Source organism: Cyrtonyx montezumae, unplaced genomic scaffold (genome assembly GCF_038088225.1).
Source record: "Cyrtonyx montezumae isolate F1298 unplaced genomic scaffold, pur_monq_1.0 scaffold_23, whole genome shotgun sequence".
NCBI lineage: Eukaryota > Metazoa > Chordata > Aves > Galliformes > Odontophoridae > Cyrtonyx > Cyrtonyx montezumae.
The window spans coordinates 7,803,329-7,815,953 of record NW_027071970.1 but is presented as its reverse complement, the minus strand read 5'-3'; the positions used below and the strand labels follow the sequence as shown (position 1 = coordinate 7,815,953).

Sequence of the window (12,625 nt, the reverse complement as noted above, 5' to 3'; positions counted from 1 at the left end):
TTCCTACATGCAAAAAATCCTAATCCTATCTGTTCCAGGTTTAAACAAACTCTTCTAGAAGCTGTAACCTTAGGTATCTGATTGCTGTTGACCATAGCTCAGAGGTGACCCTCCCACTCATCGGGATGCAGGCCCTGTCTGGCTGGAAGCTTCAAGCTAGCTGGCAGCTCTTGCTGAGGGAAGCCCTAACCTCATCAGATGTCATTTTTGGGCCCAGCTCATAAGCCAAATTCAGAACCAGTTGCTGACCTGAGTTCACCGTAACCATTAGACTCTCGAGGCTGAAAACAGCCTTGACCACAGAATAAACTAGGAATGCAAAAAGTCCCTTTTAATGCCTGCTTTAATAATTTAGAAATAGTGTGTGGAGAAGAAAAGCCTTATGTGGAGGAAGAGAATGCCAAATTAGGGTTAATTGCTGTAGAGTATCTACCCTCTGGGCTCTTTGGAGAACTACCATTGAAATTATTTCATCTGTGGATATTCTTTCCTCCTCTGTAGCTATGCGGACACTTAGTGAAGACACCATCAGGCTCTTTCTCCAGCAGATAGCAGGTGCAATGAAAATGCTGCACAGCAAAGGCATCATCCATCGAGATCTGAAACCACAGAATATCCTCCTCTCCTATGCTGGAGGCAGGAAATCAAATCCCAACAACATTCGCATAAAGATTGGTAAGACCCTGTTACTAGTGTCACCTAATGCTTCCCAAGAGAGTTTGGTAACAGATATGTGGCAAGCCTCAGTTTCTTTTTGGGAAATGTCTAGGAGGAAAAAAGGAATTTCTACACTTTTTAACATGTCCTAATGTGTTATTGCTTCCTTGCTTAGTTTCTGTGCCAGAAATAGCCAAGCACAGATAACTTCAGTCAGGAGGAGCAAGAGCTTTCTTCTCTGTCAGACACAGATTCATGCAAAATAAATTGAGTAGGCCTTGCTCTGTTTCCAAGCTGAATAGGAACTCTCTTTGTAAAAGCAGATACCAACCTGCCCTAATAGGTTTGTAATCTCCAGGCTTAACAAGAAAAGAGCAGCTGCAGTGATTTATGTTTGTCTTTTATTAGAGCTGAGGGTAAATGTTGGTGTCTTCAGGCCTAAAACTCACTGCTTTTCTGGATGGCTTCAGAGCATAAAGGAAATCAGACGCATCTCAAAGCAAATGTTTCCACAGTCCAAATTAGAGCCAGGTTTCTCAGCTTTGTCTTTAAGAAATTCACTTTCTGCTTATTTGGTAAGGAAGATGGCAAGCAGCATAGATGGTCCAGTAGTAGGGACAAGTGCTCCAGAAATCCCACTTATACTCTGTGGACCTCAGAAACAAGTGCTGGCTAATATCACCCACAAATATGTGGATATCTGTCAGGTTATATTATTGTTCACAAACTGAAGCTGACACCAATTAAATACAACTATTTCTTGCCTGAATCCTGCATTGTGGAGAAAGGGCTTTCATTTAGTAGAGAAATAGCGTTCAGTGAAAAAGTTTAAAATCTGTTGCCCATTTGGCCGTGGCTGATGCATTTTGAGAACTGCAGGATTATCTGGAAGGTAGAAGTGACAGGTGACACTATAAACAGCTGTGTCAAATATCTCTTGGCTTGAAATATCTAGTAACCTTGAGGGAACCTCAAAGTATCATATGATCAGATGCTGAGTAACCTGTAGATGTAATTCATATTGGTATTCCTAGCCCCTGGCTTTTCCATCTACCAGGTGAACTAATGGCTCAGCTTCCTCCCTTCTGAAGAAACAGAGTAAGACTGTTTTTCAGTAGTTCAAGAAATACGGATGATGGCAAGCAGTGGTTTCTCTTGGATGCTTGTTACACTTGCTTTTCAATGGAGGGTAACTTTCAGTTCTGCAAATTAAAAACTGAGACAGCAGCAGGATAATTGGCTGGTGTGACCTGTCACACACTCTCTGAAGTCAAGAAAATTCTAGCAGCTGACATTGTGGAATGGAGGCCAATAGATACAGAAAGAAGTTGCTGCTGATTTTTGAAAATGGTTGAGAATTTATTCTTCTAGATACTTTAAGCAGCTTGGTTTTCCTTTTTCTGTGTCTGCATTGCAATAAGCACATGAATGTTACTGCTCAGGGAAATGTATCTGTCTTGTGGTTCAGGTGGGGTGTTTACCTGCTGTGAGGACTCACAGAAACTTGGGGAATCAATAGTGAGGGTACAGGCTCTCTAGAACTGCCGTGTCTGATCTTGACCCACCTCTCTCTCTTTTTGTAGCTGATTTTGGATTTGCCCGGTACCTGCAGAATAATATGATGGCAGCAACTTTATGTGGTTCACCAATGTACATGGTAAGTGTGCTTGCTTACAAGTTTTTCTGTATTGCTTTTGCTTAATCCTCCCCAGAAACAAAACTTCATTTTTCATTAGCCTTCCCCCCTTGAAAGTGATTTTTTTATTTGTTTGGTTTTTTTAGTCAAGTATCTGTTAGACAGAGATACTTCCAAGTTCTAGCTGCTGTTAGGTCTCAGACAACAGGTGCCTGTGTTGTCATCAAACTTTCAGGTGAGCTGTTCATAAATAAAACCGAACAAAGAAGAATATTCATTTCTCTCTGCTTCCAAAAACTGTCTCCTACAGATGAGCAGAGCCTCTCTGCCGAATGCGTTGGGGAATGAAATGTAATTCCTCTGCTTCAAGCTAAGCAACGAGTGAGAGGACCGGGATGATATTTCACACATCTGGCTGTATTTCAAGTGTTGCTTCCTTGTTGAGGAACCTCAGTAAATCGCTGCTTCAGCAGACCTTTTTGAGGCTGTGGTTCCATAAGCCCACTGTCGCCTTGAGTCATGCAGTTGTTTTTGTGAAGGCCAGACTGTTGGGAGCAAGGTCCCTCTGTAATAGTAGTTTTGTAAAATTCCAGCTGTTCTTAGCTCTTCAGTCTTGCAAAATCCTCTTAGTCTTATGAACATATTCAGGCACAGATATTGCCTTTCTTGCTAATGTACAGCAAAGAATGTTTTGTACTCAGGGAATTAATGTAAATAGAGTAAATCTGCTTACGTTTGCATTTTGTTTCATGTGCTCCTGCTCCCTACCTGACCACTCCATCTTCCACCAGACCAGCAACTTCAAGGGTGGCTTCTTAGCTTGAGAAGCAGATGAATTTAAAAAAAGCAAAGTGATCCCTTCTACTTCCTTTGCACTTTTTAGTCTAGAACCAGGAGGTGACCTGTTGTTTGCATTTGTGGAAGCAGTCAGGACCTTAGTGTTGCACCAAGTCAGAGAAACAAAAAATGACAGAGCCAGCCATGTAGTAGTTTCGGATGTGGGTGCCTGAGCTCAAAGTAAAAAGCTGTAGTAGACCACTTTAGACTGAAATCTTTAGTAGTGCTTTGGGGACCATAGGCATGTCCTAATGCTTTTAAGTTTGAAGTCTGAACCCTGTAGGCAAAGAGGCTGGACCGTGCACAGAGGTACTGTGTTTGATAGTCTGTTCCACAGTACAAACTCAAGCCCAACAGACTTCCTCTCTTTCTCTTTCTTTGAAGTCTGATGTTTATTTGAACTATGCTATATGTGAAGGTGATGTCATATTTTTTCTCCTAGGAGAGTTTCCTGAATTGTCTATTTTTAGTGATACTTTTTCTTTCTGAGTCTCTTATGAAAGTAAATCAAAATATCCGTGGTTTTTGTTTTGTTTTTTTTTAAGGTCTGGAAGAAGCTATCAATGTCCTCTTGCTATTTTGTATTTTTAATTTCAAGACCTCTGGACAGAGAATCTCAGAATGCTCCATATCATTCTGTAGTTACTGATAGATTTGAGGGAAGCTGAGTAGCGAGGGTGAAAGTGGGATTTAGGGAATGTTTGAAGCCTGTCTCTATTGCCATTGTGGGTCGTATGTATTAGCTCTGGGAACATCTGCAGGAAGGCAGGCCCTTGTTCCCTCTTAGCTCTTAGCCCATTGCTGCTCTTTTCCTTTTGCTTTTTTTGCAAAGAAAGGCATGTTATCCACACCACAGCAAGCTTTGTGTCTGCATGCCAGTGTGATCCATGTCACATGAGGCTTGAAACCCCCATCTGTGGTTCTTGTCCTCTGGCTTTGTTTGGTGTCATCCCTCCTTCCCTTGTTGGCAGGAGTTTGATCTGTCCCTAACTTTCTCACTGCCACTTTTTTCCATTACATGTGGCCTTTGCTCCTAACAGAGCTGTTCCATGCTGGCAGTGCTACGATGAAATCTGTTGTTACAAATGTGTGGGATTAGCAAGCCTGCCTTTCTGCCCCTCTTTGCACTGCTGCTGCTCCCCATGCATGCTAAGCTTACATGCTTATGGCAACTCCAGCCTCTGGAGCAAGCCTGGGAGAGAGAAGCCAAGGGCATGGTGAGGGGGTGGAAAGCAGAGTGTGAGGCACAGTGGGGCTCATGCTGCTGGACTGCAGCACACAGGTCTGGCTTTGAAACGAGACTGTGGTCTTGTCAACAGGCTCTGGAGCATAATTAGTATGCTGCCATCTTGGGCTAAGTAAGGAAAATCTGAGTGATGCTGATCAGGGTAGAGGCTTAAGGTTACCTAGGCAGTGTGAGTCTTTGCTTTTCTCAGTCATTTACCTATTGCTTGCTTAGCTTCAAAAAAATCTGTGGTTTCAAGGAGACTTCTGAGTGCAGATTGGTTCAGCAGAAAACTGTAAGCTTGGGATGGGACAGAACTATTTCCCCAAAGAGACCTAACAGCATAGGGTATTTTTCTGTGCCTGGACAAAGAATGTCTCTGCTTTTCCAGCATAGGAATTGGCCTTTTCAAGGTAGCTGTAGTCTTGTTGGGAGCAAATTATTCATGGCTGTTGGAGAATCCAGCTCAGGGTTTTTTAAAGGGTATCAGTGACTCCTGCTCCTTTCTTGCAGCTGCCAAAAAAATCTGCACATTTTGTAAAAGACAAACTTGTGTTTTCTCTCCAAAAAGGCACCAGAAGTCATTATGTCTCAACACTATGATGCCAAAGCTGACCTCTGGAGTATTGGAACCATCATTTATCAGTGTCTGACTGGAAAGGCTCCTTTTCAAGTGAGTTGCTTAGATCTAAGGTTTCTGAATCATTATTTTTTATTAATATTTTCTAAATGCACTTACTTTAAAGCATCTGTAATTTCTATTATCACACAGAACCAGCCTTGCCCTTGTCCAGCATACTGGCAGTGTGGTATTTTATGTTTTAATGCTTGAAGTGATACCTGAAGATGAGACTCCTTTCTTTCTCTGAGCTGTGTGTCAGTGAGATGTGTTCTGTGGTTATAAATCCTTAGGAAAGGTCATCTCTTTAGGAACGTTATCATGGACCAGCTAAAGCAGTGCTATTTCCAGGCACACACTTGTTTGTTTTTTTTTCTTAAAGTTTATATTTACAATTATGCTCAATGTATATGCAGCAGAATTATAAACACCAGTTATGAAAGAACAACTGCAAGTTAATGTTAAGGATGACTTGGTGGTAACGTGTTGCAGCTGAAGTAACTTTTTTTTTTTTAGAGCAGCTAATTAAGCTCTTAGTGAAAGGATCTTATCTGTCATCTCACAGCAATCCTTTCCAGCCTGAAATGTTTAAGTTGATCAAGTCCAAACTCTTTCAGATACAGTGCTGTCTGGTAAAACTCCACCCTGCAGTTTATGCCACAGCTGCTGGCTGAGTTAGAGCTTATCAGTTTTGACAGACATCCTCTGATTTTAAATTTCCGATTGATGGAGAACTTACTTCAACCTCATGCAAGTTGCTTCAGGATTACATCACATACTTTTAATCTTATATATAGCTGGAGTTAATCTAAACTGTGTGTTTGACTTGTTCCCAGTCATTAGTATGATAGTGTACACTGCATATTACTTAGTTCTTCTGTGCCCAATGAGATGTGTACTCTTCCTTACAGCCACTTAAAGCACTGTGCTTGTCAGTGTTTTCCTTGCTGATTTACAGCATAGTAGAGAGATGCTTAATTTGTTGATGTTTCTTAACTTATTTAATGTTTGAGTTCTGTGGAGCTCATCTGTCTAATCCATGGAAAAACAGGAAACCACAGATTTGCATGCTGATGTCAGTTCCAGTTCATGGCAGCTCTTTGGCTTCAGATCAGTTAGGGCAAATGTGATCTGTGGCCTTTGTTTTTTTTTTTCCCTCTCATGTTCTGACTTCTCTTCATCCTGTCTTCCCTTTTTTCCAGAGATGAGGGGGAGTAGAATTTATGTTCATTTAGTAGGCCAAACTTTGTGCTACAGGACTTTCTGAGCTATAGCTCCACAGCTCTTGGCAATTTCATGTAAAACCTTGAATGTTTATATGGTTGTATCGCCGGGAAGGAAAAAGTGAATCCTGTATCTGTTGTAGGAAACGTAGAAATACAGAAGTAAATTGATGGTATATTTGGTTTTACCTCCAAGCTAAGAACTGTTTTTCTCCACCTCAGGGTAATTTTTTCCCTGTTGCTATATGCCTCTTCTGTTTCAGTGCCTTATGTTCTACCCACCAGCTTACTCTGTATTTAGTGTGAGACTTCATTTCCTTTGCATGTTTCCTTTTTATAAATATCCCTACTAAGTAGATGGAAACTTCTGAATGGCTCCCATTTGCTGGCTGCATCCCCTTGTTGTTAGTGTTGGTATCTTTGAGTTGAGGAAATAACTGTTGGGATCAAAGAAGATATTTGTGCATTAAGGAAAAAGTATTGGGGTGGAGAAAGGAAGCTTTGTCCTTATGAGCACAGGGGAGCCTTGCACTGGTTAAGTCTTGTCACTTGGAGCCTTGTAGTCTCTGAGGGGCTGTGATGTTGTACTCCTTCAGGTGATGTTAGCCCACACCTGTGTGACTTTCACAGGTATTTTTTCACTGAACAGTTATTCCACTTAAAATAGCTCACACAGCCTTGGGGCATCTGATTTCTTTGAAAAGAATTAGGTAGCCTTTGTTATTGGTCATTGAAGCATGTCACAGAAATGTTCTTCTGGAAATGTTTGTTCTTAGAGCAAATATTTCTCACAGGAAGTAGAAGTAAATGCCAGTCAGCTTCATTCAGCTCTCCAGACAAGGTTTTGGGTGGGCAGATGGGCAGTGGGCTGCTGTTATTCTGACAGTGTCCTTAGGCTCACACAGAGGTGAGGCAGACCTGTAGTGCCTTCGAGCCATGGCCTTCCACTGGCCAACAAAGGGGTGCTTCAGTCCCTGCCAGCAGTTCCTGATATTTGCTTTGTGCTTTCCTGATAACTTTTCTCTCCCATTTTCATCTGGCATCTGTTGGGCTGGTTGGGGGGGGCGTTCATTTGTTTCTCCATTTTGATTTACTTTTTTCTGCCATGCCCTTTTCTCTTTGGGGGTTTGTGCTTTGAAACAAAATGCTAGCCTCATTTGTTACTGCAGTAGCAGCTGTGGATTTGTTTGATTAGGGAGAAAGAAAATCTTGGCCCAGATGGTTCTGCGTACCTTCTATTTGTTTTGACTGTGGCACAAACTGCCTTCTCTAGGCTGCAAGTTTCAGGTGAATGAAGCCTGCCCAGGGCAGATATAGGAAATCTAGTTAAAGGTTAACAAGCTTTATTTCTTCGTCAGTGTGACTGTTTTGTAAGAGTTTGCTGATGGGCAGGCTGTTGTTCGCAGGGCTTTGAAGAAGAGAGACAAGGGTGGTTGGCAGGGTGGTAGACCCGTGGCCAGAGTTATTAGGGAGACCCCGAAGTCGGTGCTTTGAGGGGGGAACATCTAGAAGTGGGTGGAGAGATAACAGGCTCACTTTGCATAGTGCTGCCAGCAAACCTGGTTGTACAGGGCAGCCAGGAACTGGATTTCCCATGGTAATCTCTTCAGGCTAAATCTTCACAGTGCATTCCTTCTCGGAGTGGCCAGGACAGCACCTCACCTCCAGCAAGCTGAGATTCCCATGGCAATTAAACGTGCTGCATTTGGGCTTCTGTTTGAGCCAATTAGACAACTTCATGGGTACACAAATGCATACACAAATGCAGAATACTCCAGTGTTATCTGTAGCAAGGAGGAATTAGGTGTCTAAAAATAAATAGGCTTCGGGGGACTGGGCTATATGGAGAAAATATCAAACATGCATGGAAAGGCTGAGGCAGCTGTCAGTCTAGAAAGTGCTTGTAAATCTAGACTGAGATGTGTGAATGTGATTTATAGTTGTCTCGAAGTTTTAATTTTAACTGCAGCTGGGTCACCCAAGGCAACTTCCCAAAGCCATTCCTGTCTCTTCCCTGCATGCAGACAAGAAAGAGGCTGCAGATGCTCAGTGTGAACAGTTGGTAGTATGGCCCGTGAAGCTGTCATAAGGAGCTTTTTGTATTAAACATGCCCATAAACAAAACAGTGAGTCTGCCAGAGGGATGGGATTAATAGGATTCATAATCCCTATAAACAGATTTGCTGAGCACTGCGTTCATGTGGAATTGTTAATTTGCCTCGCCTAATAAGCGGTCTGCACTTGAGTCTCTTCATTCCTGTCACCAAGGACAGGAATTGAACAGTGCTTTCCAGGTCTTGCTGTCATACAGAGAAATGCCTTGAAAATGTAGCAGCTTTCTCTTGTGCTTAGAAATGAGAAGATTGGGCCATCGGGTCCTGCTAAGGACTAAGAGGCCTGGTTTCCTGCTGCTGGAGCTCCTGAGTGGCTCTCCTCGGTGCCGTGGTGTGCTGTTGAGGCATGAAAAGGGCTGAGGAGCAGGGAAGGGAGAGAGAGTTGCCAGTCTTGCAGCTCTGAAAGAGTTAACCTGCCTATGTATTTTCTTGTCCCAGCTTGCTGGTAGATGAAAAATTAATTTCTAAGTCTGACATACCAAGTCTGCTGCTTTATTTCTGAGTCAATTCAATTGGTGTAAATGCTAGGATTATGTATCACTTAAAACAACTGCTGTGTTGTAAAACGGGCCTTGAAGAAAACTAGGGGAGGAGGACTCAATTCCCAGAATTTGCACTACTGGTTTCTTTCTTATGCAGGCTGCTCTTCTGTTCCCAGAGCTCCTCTCTGTGTCTGTAGGCAGATGTATTCCTTACTGAGGTTAAAAAGTGGTGGTAGGCTGCTGTACCAAAACTTGGCACAGTGATCAACTTGTTGCTGTGGTCAGTGAGCCAAGGGCTTTTTGTCTTGTATTTGTTCTCCTGGGATCTGTGAGAGAAACCGTGGACAGCTAAGTAAAAAGGATGGATGGATATATATATATATATATATATATATATTTTTTCTTCTGCTCATGCTGTCAGAATGCCCTTGATGCTTGCCACTTAGCTGGAGCAGGAACCATTACATACACTATGAAATGTTGACTAGATGGTGCTGTTCACTGAGGGTGTAAATGTCCCTGGTCCTTTTCTGACTGAGCACTGTGCTTTTGCATCCAGCTTTCCCCCAGGCACAACAAATCCAGTGCTGAGCCCTTCTGGAAGCACCCTGCTTGTTGGGTGCAATTCATTTGCAGGCAGCCAGCACCAAGTGGGATTTGGCAAGGCTCTGCTGAATGCCTGTGTTGGCTAAAACATATTTCTACCACTGCTGCTCAGGACAAAGGAGCAGAGTGGCAGGACTGAATTTGTCTGACTGTCTTATATATATAGAAAGGACAGACAAAACCAGACCCAGTTACACCAGTGCAGCTGCTCCAGAGAAACGTGAGATGAGGAGCAAGGGCAGGAGTTGGCCTGCTGCTGTGTCTCCTGCCATTTCAGTTCCTTCCTCTAGTGTCTTAAATGAAGAGGGGCTCATTATTGAGGAGGTTGTTTCCATCCAAGCTAGTGCTTGGAAACCTCCTCTAGTGAAGCAGGCTTTGCGTATTTGCTGTTTTTAATATACCCCATCTTCATTGCCAGGAAAATTTCTGACAAAAGTGTTTGAAATAGATCAGAGCTTCATTGTATTTGTGAAACAATTGAGTTGTTGCAACAGGAAGGCAACAGAGAAAACAGCCAAGGCTTGTGCCTCTCATGTGAGTAGGCACTTAGCTTCCCTGCAGTGGAGTTCTGTTCCTTCTTGTCCATTGTCTGTCAGCCGTATTTCTCATTGTGCAGAGTGCTGTGGCTGAGCCATTTGGTGCAGTGTGTACACTTGCCTTGTTGAAGTTTGCCAAATACTGAGAATCTAATTACAGGGCAAGATCTGCAAGGGGTGAGGTGACAAATGGGGCTTTTCCAAATCAAATCAAACTGAATGGCAGTGATTGGAAATGCTGATGGAGATGGGCATCTGCATAACAGCATGCTTTGCTGAACTCCTTTCATTTTAATGGTTTCTCAAGAATGTATTTTGCAGCTCCTGTTGGAGTCCCTGCTATGCCTGTGAATGGCAGAGGAGAGATTATTGCAGAAGGAACTGGGAAATCTTGATTTCCTTCTCTTAGGAATCCAGTAGCTCTGTTTGTGCAAGGATCTGGGTGGGTGGGTGTGTAAACAGCAATGCCCGTTTTGGTCTTAATGGTACCAGTTGATAGAAAAGCTAGTAGGTTTGGTCTGCTAACACTACACAAGAAGTGTTCTGATCAGCATTACAGCACTGTTACACGCTACGTCTGGTTTCTTTCAGAGTTTTGTACAAAGCTTTCTTAGTTCTTAACTTTATGTTCATCTTCAGCCAGGAGGAGTAGGTGATGTTGAAACAGCATCTCATGTGGGTGTTGTTCCAGCCATGTGGTGTCAGTGATACTTTGATGGCCATCTGCAGATCAGCTTGTCTGATTTGCCATTTTAAGCGTCTTAATTGACCTTAGATGCTTCCAATTTAGAAATGTAAGTAGGTGGAAGGCTTGAGGGTTTCTGGAGCCTGCCGTGCCAGGAGAGCTGCCTGTTGCCTCCTGGTTCACACTTTCCTAAACATTCTGCTGCACCAGTAATTGCTTGCACGCGAATCTTTCTAGTCTTCCTTCCCTGTTTATATTTACCTTGTCTGTGTCATCCCAGCCTACTCTCTCTTTAATAAAGAGACTTTGCCTAAGTAGAAAAGCTTAAGACATTGGGGTTAGCTTAGTAGCCTGTATTTATTCATTGTATAAAACAAATGGAGAAATGACATCAGGAGATTTTTGTCTCTGCTTCTGTACTGGAAATGTTATTTTTAACCTCAGTTGTGCCAGGCTTTTTTTTTTTCTTCATCTCCTCTCACAGAGTTTGGGATTTTGTACACAATCGCTGGGGATGTGGACATTAGTGCTGAAATAGGAGCTGTAGCTTGAGACCTGGCTTCCTGGAATTAAAGCAGAAAACTGATTCTGTTGCTGTTTCCTGATGTTCCTGATTTCTTCAGATTCCTTGTCGTCAACAGGCTCCCTGCCCCTTTTCTAAATACCCTGCAGCAGTAATCCTTGTTGGCAGCAGGAGCTGCCATTTGTCATTTGGGACTCCTCGCGTCTAGCCTCCTGAGAGAGGCTATTAGCTCAGCTCTGACCTGAGTGCTGGAGCCCACTGAAATGAAGCTCAGCCTTCAGAAAGGGGGAACAGGGCAGAACCAGGTCAGGGACAGAAAGGCAGGAGGCTGAAATACTATCTTTTCACCCTGGAACAGCGCTGGGTTTTTAGACTAAAGCAAACTGCAGCTTCTCATTGTGTCTGTTAGTGCTTGAAAAGTGCCTCTCTGCTCTTCATTTCTATTTCACAGTTACTCTGCTAATCCCCTTCCTTTATTGGCAGCTGTTTCACGTGCTGGTTTTATTTTTCCTCTACAGGCCAGCAGCCCACAGGATCTTCGTCTCTTCTATGAAAAAAACAAGATGCTGATGCCGAAGTAAGCATTTCCCAGTGTTGCTGTTTGTATGAGCTTGTTTACTCTGTCTTTACGCCTATCCCTGTGTGTTCCCAGCTTGTCATTTGAGAGAGGGCTGTGAGATATTTGGCAACTTGCCTTGCCCCATTCCTTAAACCAACGGTGATGTGACCCAGAGAAAGAGCACTGCATTTCCATAGTTGGTGTTCTCTCTTTCTATAGATAATACTACTCTCCTTTACTGCAAAAAATAAAAATAAAAAAAAGATTTTAATGATGTCAGGAACCAGATAGTGGTCCTTTCTGAGATATGGCTTCCCTGAGGCTAGGAACAGCTTTTTATTAAAAATAAAAATAAAAATCATGGCAGTTCTTGAGTCATGCTAGCAGCCAAATTGCAGTCTCTCTCCTGTAACCTGCTGTACCTGAATGTGTAGATCACGTTGCTGTTTCTCACGTGTCAGGACAGCAACTGCTTGAGTCCATCCTGCTAATAGGAAATATTATAACCTCTATGGAAATAGACACTGCTGCAGTCTCTCTGGGTCATGCAGCAAAGATAACTCTTTCATCCTAGGGGTGTATTTTACCTAGCAAAGCAGCTAGCTAAGAGCTCTGATTTGTCAGTATATTTTGGTTTTGTTGCTGTGGTCTGTAATTTTGATCTGTGTTTTTAAAGCCTCATGCATGCGTTTGAAATCTCAGCCTATTAGAGGGAAAGGACTGAAGTTCCAGATTGCATATCCAAATATTGGAAGGCATTTTTACCCAGAAAGTTAGCTTCTGTTTGGCAGAGCTGCTTATGCAGCCACATATGCAGGAAACTCCTTGAGTTGCTTTATATGGATTTTTCCTCATCAGTTCAGATAGGCCCAAGAGATGGGGAAAAAACTGCAAAGAAGCCAGAGTGATTACCAATGACTTGT

The 12,625-nt window shown here is 42.8% G+C and overlaps 1 protein-coding gene across 3 annotated transcripts in view; it reads left to right on the top strand.

Annotated features, from left to right (window-relative positions):
- The window catches only part of ULK1 (unc-51 like autophagy activating kinase 1), a 69,439-nt gene that overhangs the window by 19,210 nt on the left and 37,604 nt on the right, over nucleotides 1–12,625 (top strand). For all 3 annotated transcript variants that reach the window (XM_065739114.1, XM_065739112.1, XM_065739113.1), the window contains exons 6-9: nucleotides 502–675; nucleotides 2,241–2,314; nucleotides 4,927–5,028; nucleotides 11,662–11,720. In XM_065739114.1, coding sequence (XP_065595186.1) covers nucleotides 502–675; nucleotides 2,241–2,314; nucleotides 4,927–5,028; nucleotides 11,662–11,720 — 409 coding nt within the window. The remainder of the gene's footprint in view (nucleotides 1–501; nucleotides 676–2,240; nucleotides 2,315–4,926; nucleotides 5,029–11,661; nucleotides 11,721–12,625) is intronic.